Source organism: Phyllostomus hastatus, unplaced genomic scaffold (genome assembly GCF_019186645.2).
Source record: "Phyllostomus hastatus isolate PE091 unplaced genomic scaffold, TTU_PhHast_1.1 phas_contig_148, whole genome shotgun sequence".
In the NCBI taxonomy this organism is placed as follows: Eukaryota; Metazoa; Chordata; class Mammalia; order Chiroptera; family Phyllostomidae; genus Phyllostomus; species Phyllostomus hastatus.
This window is the reverse complement of record NW_025333607.1, coordinates 11,814,810-11,842,204: the sequence shown is the minus strand read 5'-3', so window position 1 is coordinate 11,842,204 and position 27,395 is coordinate 11,814,810. Positions and strand designations below refer to the sequence as shown.

At 41.1% G+C, this 27,395-nt stretch overlaps 1 protein-coding gene across 8 annotated transcripts in view; it reads right to left on the bottom strand.

Moving 5' to 3' along the window:
• The window catches only part of CDC42BPA (CDC42 binding protein kinase alpha), a 177,713-nt gene that overhangs the window by 13,258 nt on the left and 137,060 nt on the right, over positions 1-27,395 (bottom strand). For all 8 annotated transcript variants that reach the window (XM_045817269.1, XM_045817254.1, XM_045817277.1 and 5 more), the window contains 12 exons: positions 18,989-19,072; positions 17,537-17,642; positions 14,129-14,265; positions 13,291-13,430; positions 12,281-12,362; positions 10,268-10,484; positions 9,438-9,500; positions 8,081-8,674; positions 6,454-6,551; positions 3,947-4,031; positions 1,228-1,351; positions 177-294 (listed from right to left, as the gene is read on the bottom strand). In XM_045817269.1, the coding sequence (XP_045673225.1) occupies positions 177-294; positions 1,228-1,351; positions 3,947-4,031; positions 6,454-6,551; positions 8,081-8,674; positions 9,438-9,500; positions 10,268-10,484; positions 12,281-12,362; positions 13,291-13,430; positions 14,129-14,265; positions 17,537-17,642; positions 18,989-19,072 (1,848 nt within the window). The remainder of the gene's footprint in view (positions 1-176; positions 295-1,227; positions 1,352-3,946; positions 4,032-6,453; positions 6,552-8,080; positions 8,675-9,437; positions 9,501-10,267; positions 10,485-12,280; positions 12,363-13,290; positions 13,431-14,128; positions 14,266-17,536; positions 17,643-18,988; positions 19,073-27,395) is intronic.

Below are 27,395 nucleotides of genomic sequence, written 5' to 3'. Positions count from 1 at the left end.
GCATTTTGTACACATTGTGATATATTGAGATAAACATTTCCTCGTTATCCTAACACATTCTTTTAAGTAAGCCTTATATATGTCTAAGCATATACAGTATGTGTGCGCGGGTGTATGCACACACACCCCTTCACTCTAATCCCAATTCATTGCCACGCCCCCGCCACGCCTCTCACCATGGGCAGGTCTTTCAGGATCTGGATTCCGTCCCCGGGGCCCATGTGTGCTATGTGGTTAAAATTGGTTGGGTTAGAAATTAGTTTATTTCTCATTTCAGGATCTCGGAGCATCTCTCTGTAACAGAAAACACGTGTTTAGACACTCTCGATGATCAAGCTAAATAATTCTAGAAACAAATTAAGGATACTTTATTTTTCATAAAAATAAATGTGAAATCATGTTAATACAGATAGAATTAAAATAGTAGAATATACTCAATTAAAATTTACTTAGAAGATTTGTTTTATACTTTAAATAAAAGATCTTACAATTTTTAGTGGGAAAATGGAGATGATTCTTTTATTTTTTTTAAAGATTTTATTTATTTTTAGAAAGGAGAAGGGAGGGAGAAAAGAGAGAGAGAGAGAAACATCAATGTGTGGTTGCTTCTCATGTGGCCCCCACTGGGGACCTGGCCCGCAACCCAGGCATGTGCCCTGACTGGGAATTGAACCTGTGATGCTTTGGTTCGCAGCCCGCGCTCAATCCACTGAGCTATGCCAGCCAGGGTGAGACAATTCTTTTAGCACAGAGACATCAAAGAAGCTCTGGTCTATTTTACAGATAATTCTGAACATTTATGTCTGTCTTACAATAATTGATAACAATTAGAAATGTTTTTATATGTAACTGAAAATCCCATAAGCCTCTTTCTGTTTGTCATAAAGAGAACAGTTAATATGAAGTCCTTAAATATAAACAGGTTTACTATTATGCACAGGTAGGTTCTATGTTTATATTTAACAAAGTTCGCATTCTAAAAAGTGTCATTACTCCATATACATAGAGAAATGAATCAAAATATGGTACTTGAATCTAGTTCACACATCTTGGAGAGTGTTAATTAAAATCGCCCTGAGGTGTACATTCATCATTGCAGCTTTTAACACCACAGGTGAAGGACAGATTTTCAGAGATCAAACTTTCAATCAAATGCAGTATCACCATCAGACAGCCTTCCCCACGCCACAGGCACGTGCGGAAGACTCAGAGACGCGGAGTCTCTACCTCCTCTGTTGCATCCTTTCCTCCTCCGGGACTCTGAAGGAGTAACGCCGCTTGTTGTTAATATTTCTAACCATTTGTTTCCGACTATTATCTGTGGTTTCAGGAACTACCAGTTCATCCCCTTCTGTTAAAAAAAAACAAAACACAGAGAACAACGATGTTTTTTAAAGTGATAAAATGCTCTCTACCCATTCATCTCTAAGACAGTCCAAATATTAACCAATTGTGTGAGTATACTGCATGCAATTCTGATTTTTAAAAGTTGTGTGTTGATCATGGTAAGTAAGCAATAATTTTCAGAACATATATATAAACAAACAGATGAAGATAAACATAGCTTACAAAGTATACTTGTAATTATAAGCATAAAATTGCACCGTTTTACTAGAAGAAAGACAAGTGCAGTTGCCTGGTGTCCTGTCAGTCTGACCGCCCCACCCCCAACAATGCACCCTCTCTTTCTCCTGGGGACTGGTTTCCACAGCTCGGGGCGGTAAAGAGCTATTGCTAACCTGCACAGTAATCAGGCATGAAGGGTAAATTATTCATGTAAATGAAAACAATCACCATTATTTTTACATATTAAAGTGTTTTCTTTGCAAGATCATTTTCTTTGCCATCTGTGAGGTGTACAGTCAGGACTAGAAGCCATGTTCCCACCAGTCACCTTCACTAGAGGCAGGAAACTGTCACTATTTCTACTCGTCTGATCTCAGGGCAGATGAAACTTGATCACAGACACCAGCAGGCCAGTGCCCACCTCCCCCACTTCAGTTCCAACCACAGAAGCAAACAGAGCTGTCAGCCCTGGGCCCCCGCACATGCGGGGGGTGTGAACAGGCTGTAGACAGTGACAGCACATGACATGATAGACGCCGTTCTCTAAGTAAGATTGGGAAAAAGGGAAAAGCCCATCTTTACACGGTTTTAATACCCAAAAAGCTTAAGTGAGAAAAAAGTGGGAAGAAGCCAAATGGGTGGGTGAGGCAGAACAAAGCAAGATTACTAAAGCAACTTTCCCCTCATCTTAATCAGACTGCTTTCCCAGCAACGGACATGAAAAAGGAACCTCATTCTTAAAGTGGGTGAGAATGTGAAACACAATTTTAACCTCAGAATTGTGAGGATGAAGCAGGTTGTGGCGAGGGAGCGCGGCCATGGGAGAGTCTGCACAGCCAGCGGCTGCAGGGGCACCCAACCCCCTGCGAGATGAAGGAGGAAGCAAGACCAAAAGACAAAGGGTCTTTGGGCAACAGGATTTCCTTCCCCTTCCAAAGGACAAGACAACTCCACGGAAAGTCTGGCAGGCCTTCCCGCTCTAAGTCCACCTCTACTCGCTGAGAGCGAGAGCCCAGAGCCCAGAACCCAGGAGAAAGCCCAGGCGGAACAGGTCTCACTCTGCGGACACTCTGGGTAAGGGGCATTAATATCATCACGGCCACGCATGGCGAGGACAGGGTAGGCTCCCCCTCAGACAAATGTTTGGGGTTCCTCTAAGAAACACACACAAAACTGGGTGCAGGACCTCAGAAGTTAGCTTCATTCACCGTGAGTCTGCGTCCCAGTGGGAATCCCTCTGAAACCTGACTGCCCTCCCCAAGGCCTACGGGGACATCACCCCACCCCCGCCCCACCACCAGTGGGTGCGCCTAGAGACCTCCGGAGCCACGAGGACGCATCAGGGCATGCACCTGGGCAGGAAACCTGAAGCCAGCCAGGATGTGTGTGTATTACCACTAAACAAACTTGTGATGGTCTTTTTTTGATAGTACAATATACAAATGTATTGGAAGAATACAGGGAAAGAGAAAAACTTAAGGAAGATGTTAATTCCACTACCCAGAGAGGACTGGTCTAAACATTTTTATGTGTTTTCTTAATGCTGTTTTTTTTTGCATTTAAATCAATTTAAATCATTTTAGGTACCATGAGTACATCTTCGTTAAACAGGTCTACCTCAACACCTTGTAAGTTGATGAATACCTGTTACCCAGAAATGTGTTTCTAAGACACGAGATTTACTTTACTGTATAGAAGAGAGCACTACAATAATATCATTATAATAATAATAATAAGTGAGATTTTACCTGTTCACACGTACTCTGACCAGCAAGCCCCTGACTTACTTAGCTCCCTGAGGACCGTCCCCTGGCTGAGACTCACCTGACCCCCTCAGGCACTGCCCTCTTTCCCCACTCTGTACTGCCCAGGGTTCTCACCCCTCCTCCAGCCTCTGCGCGCCCCAGCAGCTCCCCTGTCCCTGCCCCTGCCGCCGGTGCTGTCATCAGCCCCTCCAAGGCTCTAGGCCCGAGGCTCACGCATCGACCGGCAGAAGATGTTTCCCGACAGTCCCACACAGGGACTCTGGACGAATTTTCTTATTTTAGCACTACAAGTCTTGGGTAGGTTCCACAGTAGTACGAGTACGGAAAGTACATTCAGTCTTCCTTTCCTTACTTACCTGGGTATTCCCCAGAAAAATAACATGGTAGGCCAGAAACCAACACTCTGCTTATGCAGCTACACGAGTGTGAACAGAGGGCTTTTAGTCCAGCAGTGAACCCTAACCTACTGAGAGAGGGTGGCAGTGACTAAGGTCACAGGCTGGAGTGAGACACGGCCAGGTTTAACACTGGGGTCTGCCCCCTGCTGTGTTCAGGCAGTCAGCCTAGAGAGAACAGTCCCGCTGAACCTCTCTTCTTAGTGTGAATTTGCTTACCTGCCATCTTGTTTTTGAAATATATTAATCTAATTGTCTCCAAGCCTAAAAGATTTAATGATCCTTCACTGTTTAAAGGTCGAGCCTAAAATAATAGAAACTAAAATTAGTATTGCAACAAAACTTTCAAAAATTAAATATTTAAAACTTCTGGCCCATTTATAAATACCTTTAGTTTGTCCTTCCTCTTTAAAATATAGCCTTTTCAGAAAATCAACAAAAAATTAACATTAATTCTGACTGGAAAGGTATAAAATTATCTAATTCGAACAAAATCATAATGACATTTTAAACGAAGACTGTTCTGAACAACAACAAAAAAAAGAGCTACATTTAAACCTTAAATGTGACTTCTTAAAGCTATTAGGGACCAAATGACTGCATGCAGACACCAACACTTCAGTCACTTCATGGATGTCGTTTGCACTGAGTGCACACAGGACAGAGGCAAACGGTGTGACCCCTGGGAGGGACGCCGAGAAATGGGATGGAGCAAATGGTTATCTACACGGAGGAAAGGAAGCCCAATCCCTACTTCACACGGTGACAAAAAATCAATCCGAATGCACTAAAGACATAAATGTAACAGGCGAAACATTCCAAAGAAAATACAGGTTGTATCTTTATGATCTTGAGTTAGAAAAGAGGTCCTAAACAACAGTAAAAAGAAATTTAAAGGATAAGAATGATATGTTTAACTGTAATAAAATTTCTAACAAAATCTCAGCAAAGAAATTTTATTATTATTTTATAAAAATAAGTGTTCATCAAAACACCATAAAAATTGTTAGGTAGGTCATAAACAGGGAACAAATTCATCATAGCCATTACTAACCCTGTATCTACAATATATAAAGAATTTCAATAAACCTGTAAGAAAAAGATGACTAATCAAACAGAAAATGAGCAAAAAGTATGACTAGATATTTCACAAAAGAGAAAACATGAATAAAGAATAAGCATACAAAAGGTTATAAACAACACAGTTAATTGGGGACATGCAAACTAATACTTCAATGAGTTACCACCTTCTACTCATTTATGAGAGCTATGAAACTGGATTCTGACAATGGCAAGCGTGAGGAAGGACGTGGGTCAGCAAAAACTCTTACGTGCTGCTGGTGGAGTGGCAACTGGGACAATGACTGGGGAAAATAATGTGACACCAGCTTGTAAAGCCGAACATTTGAACTCCCTGTGTCCCGTCAATTCCATTCCCGGGCCTGGGACTTAGAGAAACCCCTGCACGCACGCAGCAGAAGACACAGGCAACACTGCTCATGACAGCAGAAAGCCGCTAATCAGAGAACGGGCGAGTTGCGGTCTGTTCGCTCAATACAGTATGTCATACAGTGAGAGGAAAGAACCACACGTAACAACATGGTGGCTGGAACACACAGCTAGTGGGTGAGTCTTAGAAACACAGCAAATGCATGAAGTAAGAGAGGTGACCTCGAATGCAAGCAAACCTGAACATTATGGTGCTTAGTAGTATTTAAGGAGAGCAAGGAAATGATAAACAGCATTCCGGACAGTGAGCTCCCTGGAGGGAGACAGGAGTATGGGACAGAGAAAACTACACAGGAAGAGGCAGGGACAGTCAGTGGTAATGTTCTGGCCCTTAAGTTGTGTTTACAAGTGAACAGCTTTTTATTAAGCTTCTTAAAGGCCATATATTCTTTCATGTATAGTGTAAACTTTACATAATAAAATTGAAAGGAAAAACTAATTGTAATCAGCCAAAATTTACACAGTAGAGGACTGTGTTTAGTAGCTTTATATAATGTGGCAGTATTTACAAGAGCTTTACTCACTGCTGATGTAGTTTAAATTGAGGAAGACTTTGAAATACAGTCTTGGCTACTTTCTTCTATTTATTCTTCCAAAATCCCGCCCTCTAACTAATGACACGTGTTACATTATCTATACAAAACTATTCCTCTTCACTTTTTCAAAATAACTGTTCTATACTACTTGTAAAAATTTCTGTTTATGTTATCACAGGGAAATGTTAAAGGAAAATATTGTGTTTTACTAGGAATATGTGAAAACTTTATTTTTTAATTATGAGATGCTTAAACACAGTTTTGATTCTAATTTTAATCACTTTTCTAGCCTGTAAATCTGTCCTCAAAGGATTTTTAAATTGCATACCATTATGTGAAAAACAGTTATAATTAAGAATAATATACACTCTCAAAGCTCCTTAAACTATAGCCAAAGGTAATGCTGACATTACCTTTAGGTTGTAGGATATATTCTAGTTGTTCATTGAAATAATCATAATTTATACAGTGAAACTAAATGGAATACAAATAGTATGGAGTTGAGCTACTTATAAAATTAAGCAGCTTGGTTTCATTTTTTTCCACCCTTAGCTAAATCCTGGACTACCAATTACATATGCTGGAAGTTGCTGAATTAGTGAAAAATAGCCAGTCATAATCATACTAGTGCTGTACCTGGACTCATTCAACAGCCAAGCCCATATGCTAATGTCAAATTACCTTTTTGAGTGGGAGAGTCTGAATCCATTCCATGGAATTCACATCGAAGATGTCAACCGCATTTTCACTGTACACTGAGAGATAGGGTGCGTTGTAACCTGGGAGAAGGAGGAGGGACTATTAAACCGAAAACTTTGGAAAGATCTGTTACACAATTACAGAGTGGAATCTCACCCACATCCTACTGTTATCACATAACTATATCAAAACCTTTCTGAGGTAAACAGAATATAAAGATATTTTATAGCCATTATAATACAGAAGGATTCTGTTGACACCAAGGGTATAGTATCCCCTTGCCCAATACTAGGTCTATAGAGGAATTTCATTACATTGTAAAGTATTGGATTCCTAAAGTATTTAAGCAATTGACAGTGAAACAAACCTATGAAGTAGAGAAATTTTTAGGTAAGAGTACTTTCTAGTCCCAGTTATGAGTGCATGATAAAGCAGCCAGCAGAGTTACGTAAATAGGGTAGATACTCAATACATACTTGCCGAAAGAATAAATAAACCATGACAGAAGCAAAGAGAGATTAGATGATTTATCTACGCTACAGGTCATGAATTAAACTTTTGGCTAATCTATTCATAAAAGTCAGATATTTCAATTCTTACTCCATACTACAAGTCAAACTTTGAAAATTATCTGACTAGGTTACAAAACAGCATTCATTCTAAACATGACGCCACACATAAGAGTATATATTTCAGAAGAAATAAAACATTAAGTATAATTAAGTCTGGGTTCACAGGGTTAGAGGTATTTTTCTTTTCTTCTTTTTATCTAGATTTTCTACTTTTTCTGTAACAGGTGTATACAGCTGTCGGGAACTTTCTTCTACTGAAGCTTTAAGCCAGGCTGACCGCATCCCCCCCTCTCCTGTCACAGGGGAAGAGGTTCCACTCCTCCTGCGCTCTCTCTCCCCCAGTTCCACACCCCCTCCTCTCGGGCCTTCCTGGGGCGCTCGCTCCAGTGCCGACACTCACCCGAGGGCTCCTTCCCCTCAGCGCTCAAACACGCTCAGGGGCCTTCCACTATACACAAAGCATGCTTGCTGGGTTGGATACTCCTCCTACTTGTTATATCTCAGGCAGTGGCATGGCACACAGTGAGTATTCCAAAACTTATTAATGTCTTAATGTTTCTCGAAAGAGTGTAATGGGCTGTTTTAAATGTCTACCTATAGATAAAAATGTAAAACTGAGTAACAGTTCCTACAGATGTTACACTATACCTTTACATACCCGATTAACTAATTCACTTAGTTATTACATCTCTAGAAGAAGTCTTACCTGCTATTAATAAGCACACTGTATTTTTGAGGACCATAAAGATAACTACTTAGGGTTATTTCAAAGTACAATAACATGGGTTAAAAAATCTACCTAAGTGAAATATTCCATAGAACGATTATTTGCATATTAATGTTGACACTGTTGGCCCAGGCTTAACTACACACGGTTACTTTACATAAACAACATAATTACCAGTAATACTCAGGAAAAACCTTAAGAATGACTTAAGGTTAACCTTTTATTAACCATGCCTACATCTAGGAGATGAAGCAGAAGGAACAATGCAGAGACAGAAAGGTAAGACAGCCGAAAGAAAAGGGACTCTTACAACAAGAGGAAGGGCTCGCCGGCCACATCAGCTCCTGCTGCCTGGACCTGCGGCCCTGGCAGTCCGTGTACACCCCGATGCTGCTAAAACACAGCAGGTACTCTTTACTGGAGATCTCGACCGCGCAGATGGCGTCCATGGGCTGGTGCGCAATGAAGGACAGTGTGTGATCGTTCGAGTGGAGCATGCTGTGCGGGCCCCCCTCTCCGTTCAGGGGGTACCGCAGAAACCCCGACTGGAAGCCCACACAGAGGTGCTCGCTGAAGACCGCCATCCACTGCACATTGTACGGGACTTGGATCTCCTTGAACTTCCTGTGCCGGGTCTTGCTCTGGAACAGTTCATAGCAGAGGACCTGCCGTTTCATGGCCACGCACAGGCACGTGACGGCTCCATGGCGCACCTTCCCAGAAGTGATGGTCTGACACCCTTTCGTCTCCGCCAGCTTGTAGAACTCCGTCTCTCGTCCGTCCAAGGCTGACACAGGGAAGAGTCGTACGTGACGGTTCCGTCCTGAGATCACGGCAACAAGCTGGTCGTGTGGAATGAGCTCAATCTGATGCACCTTCTTATTGTCGCCAACTCTAATAATTTCTACGCAAAGAAATCATCATAAATCAGATCCAAGATGTTCTGCTTATTTATTAATTCACCGTATCCCAATTATATGCAAAAGAATACAAGTCAACTTATAATACAGATCTACACACAGAAGAATAAGAGCTCAGAACTCACAAGGAGAAAGAGGAACACAATTACACCCATTACAAGATGATTTGACACCCCCATAGTAAACTGTTAAATTTAGCACTGAGATCTCTGCCAGCCCCAGCCAACAGCTGCTATGTGATAAGACATGCCAGATCTTAAACAAACAAACAAACAAACAAACAACCTTCTTACTGGTACTAAGTTCTAGGAAACTTTTATCGTGGGATTCGTATTTTTTAAAAGATGAGTAACTCATATTTCACTAAAAGTATTTGTGTGGGTAATAAAGTAATTAAGTTTAAATGCATTTTCCCCATGACCTAATTTGATATAAAACTTAAAACGCTGTATTCAAGAATGCTAAATTAAATTGATTTCTTTTTATTTCACCCAGTATTTAATTTCTCTTGAGGAAAAAAAAAAACCTTTATTTGTAATAAACTAGGGGGGAAAAGCCCCAATAATAAACATATCTTAATGACTGTTGCTTCTAGTACTTTTAGAACAATGGAAAAATGAAGTTGTATTTTCTTTCATGTCCTTCCTTAGAAATGCAACCTGAGTTCAGACAGAGAACCGTTAAGTTGCACAAGAAAGACAGCACATACGTGGAAGTTACGGAACTCAGGACGACTGTTGCTCTTACCGTCTTTGGTGACGTGCACGACAAACAAACCTTCTTCGTTGCCCAGAGCTATCCTTTCGTGATCTATGTGAGACGTAGATAAACACGAAACATTTTATTCAATAAAAACTACATAAAAATGATAGCTCTATTTCATAAAAAACATCAAATAAATAAAAATAGCAATAGCATTTTTTACTATTAAATTTTCTTTCGTGTCTTTTAAGAACATAAAAAGGAAATGTTTATGCACTAAAAGGTGAAAAAATTAAAACCTCATTTGAGAGTGTCCTGAGTGAGGTCCCACTTCTTGGTTTGGGAGGCAAATTTGTGAAAGGCATTTGAGCTCAACTCATCGACCTTTCCATTACTTACTAGACAGGAATGAAAGAGTTAAACCCGCACATAAAAATATAGTGAAAATTCAAACCCCAACACAAAAGCGGCCGTCTTCTGAGGGCGCTTCTGTAGGGGCCCAACTGTTACGCATACTTTCTTTAAACGTCCCCACAACCTTTGTGAGGTGATCAGCACCCGCATTTTACACGGACACTCGCACTTGGAGAAATCACACAACTTGTTCTCAGTCACACAAGCAGAGAACAGATGTGCTAAGAGCGAAACTCCAGTCCTGTTGCTTCTTCAGAAGAAAACCCATTTGGAAAGTGTGCTTAGTCTTGGGTGCTGAGAGACAAAGCTGCACACGGCCCGACTCCCTCACTACCTCACTACGCACTGAACAGCTGCGATGTGACGCCCACCAGGCTGGGCGCTGGGGACCCCCAGGGGAAGGCCAGCCTGCTGACAAGGCAGGTGAGTCACCCGTCAGGCGCAATGTCATGGACCCCCACCTATGATCGCAGCGGCCTGGGTGGTTTTGATGAGGGGCAGGGTGCTGTCATAGGCCTCCTTGGGAACGTAGACCGAGCGATCTCTGAATTTGTTTTTCTTCAGGATCTTGTGCAGCTCGCTCAGCACCCCCACCCACTTGCTCTTCTCGTTCTCGCTGTCCGCCAGCATCAGGACCGAACACTTGTTATTAGGCGCGGAGAGCTGGGAAGTGGTGACCTAGAAAACGTGAATCAAACTCACATTAGAGAACAGACACCCTGCTATCCGGTTTCATGCTTAGGTTAGTCTGCTGAGCACTAGTCTGCAAAATGAGCATTCACTAAGCGGTGCCTTGAGCAGAGGTTAGCTATTCCTGATCAGAAAAATATCTAACTTTTAGCATTAGAATTCATGGCAAAGCAGAGGCAGCAGATACCATTCTAAATGTCAGTATCATTTTTATTTTCTTTGCTATCAAGTGCCAGAGTACTATCACTAAAAATGTATCACACTCACTCATAAAACAGCAACTGACATTTCTGGGTAATCACTGGGCCCTGGGCACTGATCACAGACTTCACAAGTATTAACTCACTCACCCTATTAACGTCTTCAGAAAGACAGGTATTGTTACTACATCCTGATCTTACACATGCAAGAACTGTGCTGCAGAAGTTCTTCTCCCCAGGGGTACACCGCAAGAGCGGGGTCCCACGTCCATGCTCGTAAGCACTGCACCACACTGATTTTCAACACGTTTTATTTAAGAGATCCGAAGTGCTCAGAAACACCCTGTTATTTCACATCAGTAACCCATGTCATCTCAGAGAAGATCAGAACCACTTTAATTACTCTTTAAATGAAGCTTCCGTTATGCAAACAGCATTTATAATGGAACAGACTTAAATTTTATGTAAGTGAACCCTTTAGCAAAGTAATTTAAGCAGCAGGACAATGAAATTCCAGCACGTTTATCAGTTACAATAGGTGGGCCTCGGAAGGCTCCGCTGGGGGCTGGAGAGAGCACAGCTGTTGGCTTAGGAACCGAGACAAAGTATGGTCTCTGTCCGACCTCTCTGGGACCCGCGACTCACAGACGAACACTAAGCATACAGGCCCAAGGTCGGGACAGCGCTCCTGTCTTTCTGCCTCTCTGTCTTCATGCACCAGTCCAAGGCCGCTCTGTGCACGGTCTCCAAAGGAGGCTACCAACTCTTCCTCCTATGGAATTCCAGTCTTCTCTTCCCCTCCCCTTAGATCCAGGCTGACCTCGCGGTCTGCTTTGACTAGCAGCCCGAGAAAGGGTTATAATGCCTTTTTTTCTGGGGGGCGGTGTCTAGGCTTTAGAAGGCCTGGAGGCTCCTTCTGCTCTCTTGGAGGCCAGCCGTGGAGAGCGCAGCCAGTCCGTGCACAACTAGAGACCACACGGACGGACGGAGTTCGCAGAGGGAGCTGCGCCCGCCCCGCACATAGCCAGCACAAGACCCCAGGGGTGAGGGCGGGCTGTTCTGGATGTTCCAGCCCCCAGTGAGCTGAACGCAGACCCAGGCGGGACTGCGGTTGACCCCGATGGCGTTGCACAGCTGGCCCACAGGGACGGAGGAAAAATCAATCACTTATTTTAGGCCACTAAGTTTTGGAGTGGTTACTGCAAAGCACTAAAACTAAAAAACATGTTAATTTTTAAAATCAGATTTAGAAGAAAAAACGTCCATTTTCATAAAATTTGAGAAACCTCACAATCTATTTTTCATGTGGCAGTATGTATTTGAAAATTCATTTGTGACTCAAAAATACTGTCCAAGAGGAAACCCAAGTTAGAGGCCACCTACTAATGCTTTCCACAGGCTTTCCAGAGCTAAATGTTTCCCTAGCACTGTCTGCGCATGTGAGTCCCGGGCGACACGGAACACACGAAGGAATGAATGAAGGCTCTGGCCCTGCTCCTGATGAGTCTGTGGTCTGTAACGGAGAGGCAAAACATATACTAAAGACAAACCACCCAGTGATCAAACCACAGCGCACATACTTACTCTAAATATACAGGGGATATCTTTCCGACTTGCGTGAATGACGTCAGAAGCCAGGACTGAGCTCACAGAGAACTCTTCATCCCTGCAGGGAAAGCGAGATGCTGAGAGTCAGCGCGCGGGTGTGTGAGGTCCCGGGCGCCTCGCCAGACGACGCAGAGGAAGCGGTCCTCTAACGGACAGCACAACGCGTCGGAACCTCATTCTTTTAGAAATCCGGTTTCTCCCTCATTGTAACTGGTGGTGCCCACAGTGGTGCGTCAGCGACTTCACACTGGCCCCTCGCACAAGAGCTGGAAACAACTCCTGGCTCGCCGGAGCCCTGAGGCCAGCGCTGCGCGAGCGCACTGGGGTGTGAATGCTGGTGGCCCCCGAGCCTCCAGCAGACCCTGCCCTCCTGCCTCCCATGACGCGCCCCAGGTGCCCTCAGCACAGCTCGCGTGTCATTCATTCTACTGTCCCCTCAACACCTACAACAGATCTGCTCCACCGTATTTCACTCCCTAATCCGGTGGTTGTGGCAGGAGTGGCGAGAGGAGGTCAAGGAGAGCTAGCTGCAAGGGGCAGGGGAGAGCCTGCAAAGCGGGGCCAGAAACGCTCGGGGCACGTCACTGCAGTGTCTGCCGACGCTGCATATTCCAAGGGCCTGTCTGACCTGGAGATTTTTACTTCCTCTCCTCATGCAGAAATTACACTCTAAGCCCGTAGGTGATGATATTGATACCACACGTTGGACCTCCAATAATACCCCAGCAGCCTTTCAACTGGCCCTTTGGATTCAAACATTAGTTTCCTTTCTCTGACCCCAGGGCCCCTGCCCCCACATCAACCTTCCCTGTAACTACACCTTATTTCCTGTTTTTAACTATGTTGCTATAGCAATACTGGTAAATCAGAAAATTACCATGAAGCTAGATTTAAATAAAATCACGGCAGTATAATTAGAAGACGAATCATGCACTTTTTATTCCCACATTGCAGAGATACAAACAGTTTCACCTTGGGAAGCTCACCTCATGTCAATCACCTGACTGACGACCACACTGGGCTGAGACGCTTTTCCCTCAGCAACGTCGTACAGAAAGAGCTTGAAGTCGCAAACCACGGCCAGCGCTCTCTGCCACCCCTTCTTCACCCCGGCGGGCTTTGGGATCTGAGGCGCACACACACACACGGACAGAACGACGCACACTAAGAAGCCAGCCAAGCCCCTCCGATCACACAGGCGCCCACACGGGGAGAGCCTGCAGGCAGTGTGCCAGGGGCCTGCCGCTCTGGCTGGAGAAGTGGCAGGTGGAACACACACACCGTCAACAACGTGTGAGAGGCATGTGAGAATGCACTCTCCCATCATCGAACAGCTTTTTCGAATGATGAAAAATTTTAAGTGGTACCCTTTTAACTTTCACTGGAAGTTCACTAAAATAACATTCATGGATTTCTTTCTAAGTAGAATAAAAGTCAAATTTGGTAGTGAAATGAAATGCGGCTTCCACTTTAAGCATCACTCAAGCTCACAAGTCAGATCACGCTGTGGCAGTATCTCACTTCCAGAGCACACCCCCGCGCCCGCCCCCCGGCACGACCCAGTGCTGACGGCTCTTCACCGAGACTTCCGCATTTGTCCAGTGCAAGGTAACAACACATCACAGAACATTTTGACACATTCTGGAATTAATTTCCAAGCGAAGACTAGGCTTTTGTTTTCAAATCATTACTTTGGAAGAAATAAAATTATTAGATACATTTTATTCACCTAATCTGTCAACGACTGTGTTTGTACGGTGAATGGACTGTATTTTAATTCATTAATGGGCCTTAGGAGATTAATCTAAACCCAGCGCCACTTACCCTGACATGACCTTCGTATGCTGTTCCTATTCCTTTCTGAGGGTCTATGCCCAGGGGACCTTTGGTCTGTTCAGGGGGCACCGGACACACGGTGGGAGCTTTGTTGACACAGGTGATATGACACGAGAATCCACACACTTTTGGAGGGACAAGAAAGAAATGATGTTCAATACAAATTCATGTTACAAAAAGAAAGTCCACTGATCATCCATTACATGCAAGGCAATGAATGCTTCTCTCTGGTTTTATTTTAAAAAACTATTTTGTCATTTGGAGAGCCGATTCATTTGCTCAGCAAAAAGAATTTCAATGAGAAATGGTAAATATTTTTAATTACTACAATATTAATGCTCTGTGTTAACATTAGTAATGAAAATAAGAAGCAAACAGAAAGAAAAAAATCTAATCTTGTGAATAAAATGGCTGATTTAAATTCTGAATTCCTCAAAGAGCTCTTTCTGGAGTTTCCACTACCTCTTCACCTACTGCAACGCGGTATATGCTCTGAAACTTCTCTTGCAAGGCTTCCTAATGGGCATTACATTATCTGGCACCCTGCAGTACTTGGCAAACTTTACCCATTCCTCTTTTCAGAAACAGAACTGTTCAAGGATTCAAATGGTATAAATTAAGAGTAAACTTTGGGAGTCACTGATATTATTGCATATACTTAAATTATTACTAAGGCAATAATAATGAGTCAACTTTACTGAGTGCTTTCGGTTTTTCTCCAGCAACCTAAGACAGGTGCAGCGCCCCCACCCACACGTGACTTGCCCTGGGCACAGGACTTGCATGGGACACTGCTGCAGTTCGAGTGTAGGCCGTCGGGCCCAGAGCCTGCCTACCTAACTACTGACGACAGTGTCGGGTGCTTGTGACACTCACATGATGAACTTGAGACTCTCAGGCAAAATGACAAAGTAAAACTGAACCCACAAATTTCACTGAGACGTGGCTGGGTAAGAATGAAAGGTTCAGGTATTTGAAACAAGCCTGTGGGGAGGGCTTACAGACCGAGAACATCTATGAGACAACTGCTACTCTAAGGGGGATCCTGGAGAGCATCTGGGCAGAAAACGAGAGAAACTGAAAGAATACCACCGTGGGAGCACGTACACATGGAAAAGTGCACTGTACATCACACAGGAATGTTGCAGAACCAACAGGGAGGCCAGATGGGCTAGTATTGACTGCCGAAAACTATCCAAACTTCAGTCTGACAAGTTGTAATTTGTTTCAGTGAGCAAAAACCTCATCTCTAAAGGTCAGTGGAATCAACCAAATAATTATCCGATAACAGATCTACTGTATTTTTGGACCATAAGACGCACCTAGGTTTTAGAGAAAAATAGGAAAAAAATTTTTTGAAGCAAAAAAGTGAAATATTTAATAATATAAATCACATAATATTTCACCAATGTAAATGTAAACAGAACTCAACAGCAGCATTAATAACCATTATTCCTCCCAAATGCAAGGGTGGGAGGGAGCGTCTTAGAGTCTGAAAAAACACGGTGATTTCAAACACCCAGGAAGAAATGAAAGTGACAGGAATCTTCAGAGGCTGTAAGCACGTTATCATCACACTGACAGACACACGGGCAGAGTCTACGGGTCCCCGCCGCTTCCTATGAAGTAGGAAGAGCAGACAGACTGAGCCTCATGGCATGAGACTCTCTCTGGAAGGGCAGAGAGTGGGGGAGATCTCAAACAGCCCTGCAATGGAATCGCAAGTGACTCTGATGCATAAAATACGATAAGGAACCTAAAGCCAAGTAGCTGCCCAGGAATCTTTCTGGTCAGCATTTAAAATGGCATTTATGAGCACACCTGACCCTTGAACAAAATGGGTTTGAACTGATCGGGTGCACTCACATGGAGACATTTTTCAATAAATACTGTAAATGTAGTTTCTTGTCCATATGATTTTCTTGATAACACTTTCTTTTCTCTAGCTTAGTTTAACTGTAAAAATATAGCATGTAATACACATAACATACAAAGTGTGTGTTAATCGACTGTTTACGTTATTGGTGAGGCTGCAGGCCAACAGCAGGCCCTTAGTAGTTAAGTTACACTCGAATTTTCGACTGTGCACGCGGTTGGCTGGTGCCTCTGACGCCTGTGTTGTTTGAGGGTCAACTACACTGGCTAAATGAGGCAAGGCTTAAAAACTATACAAATTCTCTCCTTTTTTGGCTTCAGAAACACCTTTCTGGTCAATGATACAGGCCATTCCTTCTAAGATCACTTTATCTTCACCTGTTTCTACCTGTACCTCCTGGATAATGTCACCCATATTCACCACTTCACTCACCCAAAACTCTCAAGTCTCCACTTTCCAATCTGACCACTTTCTTTGGCTTGAAACCCAGGCATCTAACAAACTAGTTACAATAATACAACTGAGGTTGCCGCTTTGGCTGGGAGAACTAACCCACATAGAATGTGTTGCCTTGGACACTATTAATTTCCCTGTTATTCAAAGCACTGAACTTCATGCTAACCACAAGCGTGCTCTACAAAGGGAAGACATCTGTCTACTGCAGACTGACCACCTTACCTTCAAGGTCCCTTCCACCCCTAACAGCGAGAAATGGAAACTACTGTAATATCAGAACTCGATCAGCGACTATTTTCTTATCTTTTTAATAGGATATAGTGGTAAATTATATATGAGGCATTGTTATAATTGCAAGTCTCATGTGATTAAAAAAACACATTTCTAAAATATATGCAAATACTATATCCTGTTATAATGTAAATCATTTTCTTTTCCAAAGTCATAGGAAAAGTAAAGTGGTGTACAAATATATGACTTTGTTTTCTGTTCAGACAACTTCTGGTCTCTCATCTCTCAGAATGTGCGCCCCAGGAGGGCAGGCTCCTTGCCCACTCACCCCCCATAAGCCACACCCAGCCCCAGTGCTGGGAGGCACCGGGCAGCCTTCGACAGAATGGCAGGGACAAGCCTCCTCTGTAAATGCTGAGAGTAAGTATCTCTCGAGGCACAGTAACAGGCACTGCAATGCCTACTTTCCAGTAACGATTTCCCTGATAAATTAACCAAGGTTAAAATCAAACGAATAGGTTCAACGGTGACTTTCATCTCTTTGCTTTTTCTAAACCACAGGATCATCTGAATAAAACACATTTAAATATATACATAAAACATATTAAATACATCTCCCTTGAAAAAAGTTTCTGGGGACTATTTGTCTAGTTTCTTCAATATTCACCCGAGTTAGCAAGGTGCTTGTTTTATTGTCTCCATTCCTGTTATCCGAAGACAAGCAAATGGCTGAGTAGAACAACCATGTATCTGCCTCATGAAGTTCCGTGACTGTAACTTAGGGTGTAACGTCAGGGCTCCGAAGCCGCGCTTCCTTACCATTTGGTTCTTACCTTCACAGGAACAGCCCTGCCGGATCAAGCCCACCATCAGCGAGGTGCACTGGTGACACTTGGTGGGGGCAGTGAACGACTTGACGAAGAACTGGTGCGTCTTGCGCTGCAGAGCACACGGACACAAACACTGATCAATATTGGAAGGGCTTTCAGCGGTGAGTGTCTGGGCCCCGCACCAGCTACCATAATGCTGCTCATGGGAGTAATGAATTGTTTTCCTTTCCTCACCACGTATTTCTATGATCTGTGCTCTTTCAATATTTTTATTAGGCAATATTGAGCTGGATTATACTAACATAAGAAGTAATCAATTGCTCTTGAATTGACACTTGAAAAGTTACAAAATAAACCAGCACTTTTGGGCTTAAAACTTTTTAGAATTTTTTTATCATGTCTTCGAACTATTCTTTAGCAGAGTTAAGTGAAACCTTACATATTTATACCTACAGAAACAAAGAAATTTAACAGGTTTCTGCACCCAGAGCTACCATGTAGATATTGACGCTATCTCTGCCACAGAGTTTAGCCTTCATACTTCCTGTCTCCTTAACCCGTTTCCCTGCTGGACCCAGCTTGCTCATTCTGCTCTGAAAGCCTTCTACTGAGTTCTTTATTTCACGTGTCATATTTTCACACCAAGCACTCATAAATTATTTTTCTTCGTAAGTTCTCCTGCCTCATGTTACCAATATAGTTCCCGTTCGTATCCCTTTGTGGGCATTTGTTAGGCTTATTTTAAACTCACATTCTCGCTAACCTCAGACTTTGCTCTACCTAACACAAGTTACCCAGTGTGCTGCTGTCTTTTGTAACTGGTTACACTTTCGTGCATTTTACTGGTTTCTCAGAGCCATCAGCCTCCCCCCCAACCCCCCCCCCCCCCCCGCCCCCGGATTGTGCTTTATTCAAGGTTTGTGTTCTGGATAGGAAGGTCACTTCAGTTTTCCAATTTCTAGAATTTCTTTGTAGGAGCTTGACATAAGCAACCAAATGTTCATGTTGTACCATATACAACATTTCAGTCATAGTCACATTGAATAGAAGGAAAAAAAGAAAATTCGCCTCAATTTTTCACTAAATATTTCTCCCTTTTTTGGTGGTTTATTAGCCTCAATCTTAGATTCTTCTACAAGCGGCCTCAACTTACTACCCTAATGTAATACATCCCCAAAGCACTACTCCTTACTGGAACAGACTTCAAAACACTAAATTTAAGAAGACGGAAGAAAAACAAAACAAAACAAACTCTGGCCACTCTCCCCACCTTTCTCTGTAGTGAATACTGCCTTTCATACAGAATTTATTTCCTTTCCAAGCTTCAGGTTTGTGATTTTAAGGAAACCAGCAGTAAGCAATATTACAGGAAATACAGGAGGCAGAAGAAGTTCATCCTGAGTTTTGCGGCGGAACACACCGCGCCCTGTGACCGTGACCGGGCTGAGCGAGTACCTTGGGCGGGGCGCCGGCTGAGCCGGGGCAGGCCTTTTTCTTTAGGGTGGGTGTGTGCGCTGGGAGTGGAGTGCTGTCTGCGGTCTGGATCCGGGGGCAAGAAAGAAATAAGTATTATGAAAAACTCAAACCGTTTCAAACATTCTAGAAATCAATCAAGGTAAATAAAGCCAAAAAAAAAACAAATACAAGCAAATACAAGCAAACTATTCAATTATTAAAAATTATTTCAGTCTGGAAGTATAAAAATTAAAAATCTGGAGAGAATCCACAGAACATAAAAATGTCATACAGCATGTAGCCTACATAATGATGAGGATATTAATTTTCAAGTTCATCTGAAAATGCCACATTAATTCTAAAAAGCATCTGCAAGAGTTTTTTAGCAAGATGTATAATCAAAATATTTAGAAGATTCTCTTAACCCCTTGACTTCCAAATACAGAACGTACATCACACACACAGAACACAACCCTGGGGATGTTTGCGTGTGCCTCTGCGGAGAATGATAGATCGGTCAACTCGTGGGAATCTGTGATTAATTTCCAAAGAAAAAAGCTAGATCATTATTATTGGGATCCAGAATTTACACACAAATTTAGCTACAAGCATATGTTTATTTTTATGGGGAATTATTGTAAGAATAATTCCCCATAAAAATGGGGAATAGTAAAAATGGGGAAATAATGTAATAGTTCTTTGAATAAAAGAAAACTGATTTTACTGGATGTTACTGTGGGGAAAAAAGAGATATTTTGATTAGCAAAGGGTAAAAAAAAGACTTGAAGAATGACTTCCTATTAGGATGCTAAAAGCAAGCAAACAAGAGGAAAAAGCTACCTTTGTATAAAGGTATGGAATATTCTAAAATGTTAAGAGGAAAAAATAAATGGACTCTGTTTGTTTTTGTTAAAGTATAACCTCCAAAATAAGAAAATTTTTTATATATTATAACTTTAAAGTGGAATTCAACTGAGTTTCTCACAGTTTTCTGCTTAATTTCATTCTAATTTAGATGTAAATAGCTTGGAAAAGTTTTGAATTCAACTTATAATTTAACATTAAAGAAATACATATGAAAAAGAAGAACATTGAAAACCTTTGTGAAAGTTAAGAGAGAAAACAATTCATAAGAAACAAAACTGTCACTAGAATTTACATGACAAGTTCAAGGGAAGTTTTGAGCATTGAAAGGAGTGAAGCGAGGGTGCTGGACAGAAGACGGCAAAGCTCAGGAAGACCCACAATGCCTAGTTTACACAAATGCGTTTCAGAAAAGATCCCATCGCCACAGCAACAAAAGCCTGAAGGTACCTAGGAACAAAAACCTAACAAACAATATGGAATATATCCTTGAAGGAAATAATAAGACCTTCTTAAAGGAAATAAAAGAATATCTAAATATTCCTTGTTAATAGCATACCATGTTCTATCTGGAAAGACCTAATATCGCGAAGATGTCAACTCCCCTCAGATAAATCCATAAATTCAAATCCAATCAAAAGCCCCATGTGGCATGTGACAAGCTGATCCTGAATATCGTATGTAAAACTAAAGGGTCAAACAGAAAAGGAAGAAGAGGAAAGTGGGTGGGGGCTGGTGAGGCCGATCGTAGGCATCGGGAGTTGTTCTAGGGCTACAGTGATTAAGACAATGTGATGTTGGTGAGGTGCAGAACAGGCAAAAGAACAGTGGGAGAGAACAGAGGACCCCAGACCACCCACTTATATAAAGCAGAGGTAGCTTTATAAGTCAATGGGGGAAATACAGGAGAATTGCTTATTCATATGAGAAGAATAGATGAGAACCTCATTTTTCATAGTAACGTAACGGTAACTTTCAGTTTGATTGAAGTCAGAAATATGAAATTTTTTAACTTTCAGAAGAAAACACAGAAAAATCTTCATTAATTGCTGTGAGAGGAAGAAATGTTTTAGAAAGCAGGAGACATAAAGAAAAATAATTGATAAACATGGGTACTTTAAAATATTGTAGAAACTTGCAAGACAAAAAGATACCACAAATGACACTTAAAAATAAGCCACAGACTAGAAGAAAATATCTGCAGTGCATATAGCCAGCTAAAGATTAATATCCAGAATGTATAAAGAATACTTGGAGAGCAACAGGAAAAATAATTCAGTAGAACAATGGACAAAAGCATGAACAGGCAAATTGCCAACAGCCAACAAACATATAAAAACAGGCTCAGTAACACTTGAAATCAGAAATTGCAAATGAAAACAAAAATGCCACTCCGTACCCATCCAATTGGCCAAAGCGAGTCTCTGACAGCACGAGGGTTGGCAAGGATGTGGGAAAAATGGGGAACTCACACACTGCTGGTGGGAGTGAAAACTGGTGCGACCAGTGTGGAAAGTAACTCGGCAAGACCTAGTTCAAGTTGAAAATGCAGACAGCACACAGCCCAGCCATTCCACTTCCAGGTACATACGCTGAACAAACTGCACATTTGCAAAAGCAGATAGCTATTAGGATGTTCACTTCAGCATCAGTTGCAGTCACAAAAAATTGGAAACCACCTATACATCCAACAACAGGAGAATGGATAAATAGTTTTGGTATAATCCTACAATAAAATATTACACAGCAGTTACAATGAATGCACTAAATGGATGTGTATCTGTATGAGTAAACCTCAAAAGCAGGCTAAATGAAAAAATTTCAAAAAATAAAAAGAACTTTTGTGTAAAATTTCATATACACAACATCTATTATTTATGGATACAAATGAAATAAACATGTAAAACCAAGGAAGAGAGGATGCAATTCAATGTCAGGCTGTTCGGATATGTCTGGGAGAAGAGATGGGGAATGGTATGGGGAAGGGTGTTTCACCTGAACTGCCTGAACTATTTTCTTTTTTTGAATATAACTTTGAAAAAAACAAGACAAAGTGTTCACATCCGTTACATCTGTGGATGGTGGCTGCGTGGGTGCTACTATACTCTGTGTGATGGAAGTACTTGAACGTTAAAATAAAAGTTCAAGCCATTAAAATAAAGTTAAAATATTAAAACAATAAACCATCAAAAGCAGCAGAAAATGTCATCAACCAGTGTGAGGTGGTCTATCACAGGGCTGGAGAAACCCCACATCAGAATCCGAGTGCAACTCACACCAAGGAGAGCTTTCTGCCGAAACGCTAGACACAGCTCTGGAGACAGACTGGGAAGCAATGCCGAGTGAGGACCCAGAACTGTGCCTGGCGCGGAGGGCACTCCCTGGGGTACAACACAGCCTTCTGACTTGCTGAGAAAACCATCTTGAGGAACCCGACCAACTGGCTGCTGAGCCCCACCAGCTGACACAAGACGCAAGCACACCGTTTGCACTATTTAAGGCATGATTTCTCTGAACGCCTGTTACTGAGCACTTAGAATAAACTGTTCAGCTGCCAGCAGAGGCCACTTTCACTTTAAGCTCTCTTTGTGAGTGACAGTCACATCACGCCTTATGAGTTATTAGAAAAAGACATGGCAACGGTCCCTGACACTGCTGTGCGCCTATGGTGTCTGGTGACCCCACACTCACGTAACTCTGGTCTACGTTGCTCTCTACTTAAAATAAGACCACCTGCGTGGTTAAATACATTTCCAGCTGAGTTTGGGGGACAATTTTCTACGTTCGTTAGCTTTGTGTTCCCATCGACGCTGTCAGTCCCACGCAATGATCCCAGCACACTGTGACTTATCGCACGATGTACAAGACGAAAAGGAGAGTCGGACGGACTGCACTTGTGCTTGCGGCCCCCTCCCTGGCTTGAGTGGAAAGCGGGGGTGATGCTGCTCCAGCGAGGCACCTTCACTGGTTCAGCTCCACTAGCTGTGGAAGGAGATGGGGGCCTGGCGTGGACGTAAAGCCTGGCGTTCGGGTTCCGTGCATGTGCGTTCTCAACAGGATGGGTCTGGGAAAATACGTCGGGAGAAACAAAACCCCAGGAAATCCCTTTCGACAACGTCCAGCTCTTAGTGGATTTCTGGAAGGCACGATTGTGACATTTCCCCAGGAAGGAGGATAACAAACTTCAGTTTGACTCTCTGCACGAGGGATGTGTCATTCCACAAAAGCATAACCACTAGCTTTAATGAAAACCGAGGTTAAGATGATAATTAGCAAAATGCTCCTGTTGTGTTAATGGGACATGGAGCAGCAGCCATATGCCGACAGCTAGGAAAGGATTTCAGTGTTTCAACCACTGGGCCTGCTGAACTGAGCATGCCAGCTGTGTGCCAGCTCCTTGAGTGCCATGTGGCTCATTTCATGAGACTGGTAAGGCTCACGACGAGGGACAGCCAGGCCTGGGTCCCACCGAGACTCCTGGTGCAGCGCTCTTTCCGCTGGACCAGCAGCACGTCCACAGCGGAGGTGCGCACAGCAGCTCAGTGACCGTGGAGGACGAGCTACACCACCTCCTCCCCCGACAATGAACTCTGACCAGAAACAGGAGAATAAAGCTGAGAAAATGGGACTCAAGACAAATTTTACCTGGTTCACAACTTTCCTCAGGGGCAGTCACAGAGAAGGCAATCAGTTTAAATTATTAATCTGAAATATGATCCTGATTTGAGAATAAGGCAAAAATGTCTTCTACTTTCTAAAAATCTCCTCCTTAGATTATTATAAATTGTAAGCTGAATAAGAGTTCATGGGGAAGGAGGTTCCATTAAAATAGAATTCATAATCAAAGTATTGATACATTTTACACTAATAACTTAAAACAGATTTCAACTATCTCCATCAAGTTTTAAAGAAGTATGCAAGTAGATTTTCTATGTGCAAAAAAATTTTCTTAAGAAAATATAAGTTTCTGACCTGCCACTCAAAAGCCTTTAGCCCACAGCTTGACCGAAGGCGTGGAAACCCGGCGGTCTCATGCGAGGGACAGTGCTGTGAACAGGACTGAATGGGACCCCACCCCTTTAAAAACTCTCCAAAAACGGGAGCCCCCGGAGCCTGCCGCATCCCGTTGTCAGGGTGGACACTTGAAAGCAGGCCTGCTCTGTGAGCCACCTGAGCACACGGCGACAGCAGGCGAGCGTGTGGTTTTACAGGCATTCCTGTGCCGGAATCAGCACGCTGTCCTGAGACAGCAGGTTGGTGCTCGCTCTCATGGGGGGTGCACGTGAAAAACCACCAACCCCACGATCGGACCCCCCGCCCCATAGTTAGTGGTTAAAATCAGCACGTTTCACGACCTTATTAAAGTGTGACATTATTAATAGTATGATATTAGGCAAAGGAAAAAATATACTATATCACAGCTTATTCTGTAATTACACCAATTAGGGACTCACAGAACTCTTGAGGCTTTTAACACATATCTCTTGAACCCTCTAAAGAAATGTTGTCATTTATGAGTATTTTTCTCCTAGCAAGTTTTTACTCATCAATGAAAAGAAAACAATTAAAAATGAGAACAGATTTTAAAATGAAATTTCTTAGCTGAATGAGGTAAAAACTGGTTATTCAAAAGCGAAAAACACTTAAATTAAAAAAAAAAAACCCAACTTCACACTGTAACACAACAGAACTGCTATTTTCAACAGGTGCACCTCGAGAATCTTTAAAACGTGCAACACCTAAGACCAGTCGGGGCACTGACCTCTCCTCCCTTAGGGTGTCAAATAAAAAAACGACAACAGACAACACAACACCAGCCCTCTGGTGTGAAAATCAAAACTACATCTTTTTTTTCAGATTGGCAGAAATTATACTTTTTGGTGTGCCATAGAGTTTCGTAATTCGTTTGTGTGTGTCCTGAGATGAAAAAGGCTGAAAATCGCTGAAGTAGAACAAAGAAAATTACCATACCAGCTTTTTGGAGCTGTATGCTCTTAAAGTAAAAACAAATTCCAGGCAATAAGTAAAATCAAGTTAGTATTGTAAATTAAAAAAAAAATTAAAATAAATAAATACACTGGAATGAGATTTTGAGATGGCATTAATTGAGCATATTAAAAAGTTAAACTATGCCATTTACAATGATACTCTGATTTAAAAAAATGAATATATCAGTGAAGTGGAAAAACTACCACTTTATTTCCAACAGCTTGTTTCTATAAAGACAAGAAACAAGTTTGGTAAAGATGAATAAACATGTGAAAAAAAGTTTTGAATATCAAACTTGAAAAGAAATCTATTTTTAAAAGATTCTCCTAGAAGCTAACAGCTAATCAGTTTAATAAGTTATATTTTGTTTCCTTTCTGGATAACTATCATTATAAATAATATCTCAAAAGAGGTTTAACAGTAAAAAAAACAATACCACTTACATATTTTCTTTATCAAAGTGTTAACATATTATCACCAACAGAACTGAGATTATGAAGATGTTACTAATTTTATTTTTAATTAAATGTTTACCAGTGTATTTCTAATTAATGGTTTATTATAGCCACTAAAAAGCAATTAATTTTAGAAAACTTTCACAGTACTCAATGACTATATGCCAAGTTTTACAGATAGCCTCAAATTAATTTTAATAATTAACTGGCAATGATTCAAAATGTTAGCAAAGCAATTAATTGCACATTATTTTCACCTTTAAAACAAGTATAATCATTAATATATTTAAACCACGGAAGTTAAAAATTCTGTTATAAAAAATAATGTAAGCAATTAATGTAAGCACTAAATGTAATGACTTGAATTAATAATGCAGGAAAAGCTAATAAATATGATATGTATCAAATGCAGAGCTGTCTTAATTTAATAATTGGGTTTATAATTATAGAAAGGATGATAAAAAGGGGGTAATACTAAAAAGCAATAGGTAATATTAATATTAATTAATTAGCAAATACACAAACATTAACATAATATAGTAATATATTTTGATATTCCCCAAAGAAAAATCTTAAAAATAAACCTTAACAGAATAGTATAAGCAATTCACTCAATATTTCTAAACTATATTCTACTGAGAAAAATAAATATATAAATGTGATTTTTTCTTTTTGGTTAACATTCTTTTTTCTAATTAAACATACCTTAAGTAGTTATCCTGACAAACTGGCATTAGAAACATCTATTATACTCCAGTGTATTTTTACTTACTGTTCTACTGTTTGAAAAAAAGCAGAAAAACAGTATCAGCAATGCTGTCCACAATGCATAACACTGTCATGTAAAAAGTCCGTAATACTTTCTGAATCTATCAGAACTTCTCTCGCGAATAACCCACAATACCTATTTTTAGAGTAGTGCAGTAAAACTTTCAAGTAGTCCACCTCACCCAAACTAGATCTGATTTTCAGATGACTCACCAAACAAGAACTCCTCAAACTATGCAGTAGGTCTTCTTATAAATAATAACAACTAAAATTACTCATCTTGCCTATGTATCAGTGGGTCTTTTCTACTCCAAAAATAATTACAGATTTAGACAAACACAAAGATCAAAACATTCTCCTAAGAAGTCTGGTTTTAAAGTAAAAGATACCAAGACTGATATGGAACTGATGTAGATTTAAACATAGCTTAAATCTAACATGCTGTTTTATACCGGTAAATATAAAACTCTAAGTTAAGAAAAAATCCAGTTTTTATTAATTTTCTTTATCCTTCTGCTAGAAGTATTTTGGAAACAAAGTGGCAGGTAACCTATTTGTTTGTATTCAGAAATACTTTTTGACCCCAAACTTTTAGCAATATAATTACTTCTGTTAATTAAGCTTACGATATAAAACAGTATTATAGAAATATTAACTATATCATTTGGATGACAGTAAATATAATATTTTATCTTTTTTAAAACAAATAATAAATTACTAAAGGTTATGAGAGGTTAAGTATAATCTTACTAGTTACCAATATTGTAATTTGTTTCTCTTTAGGAAAACTTCTCAAGCTATTTTCAATGTATTGATTGAATATGTACTCTGGAGAATTTACAAAAATGTTCTAAGAAAATGCAGAAGAAAGTTAAGCCACATGTTGGCTATTTATAATCTCTGCTTCAAACTCTAGAGAAATAATTAAAAATGAGACACTGTACTTCTACTAATGAAAACAATGGACTGTTCCATAACCATTTGTATTCATACATTAATGATATTAATAACAAATCTTCCTTATACCATATTTAAATACCACCACTTATAAAGAACATAAATATTCAAATTATAAATGAGGTTTTATAACATATTGAAAATAAAAATATAGTATATACCTTGTATATTTAGTCACTTAAAGAATTTTAAAGTATAAAAGTATTACATATTTGCTTGTGTAAAAACATGGTATATACAGAAACAAACTTAAAGGACACATGGACAAAAACTAGGGGGAGGGTGGTAATGGGAAGGAAGTGGGGAGGGTTGGGTGGGTGGGCTGGAATGGGACTAAAAGGGAGAGAACTGTACTTGAACAATGATTAAAATAC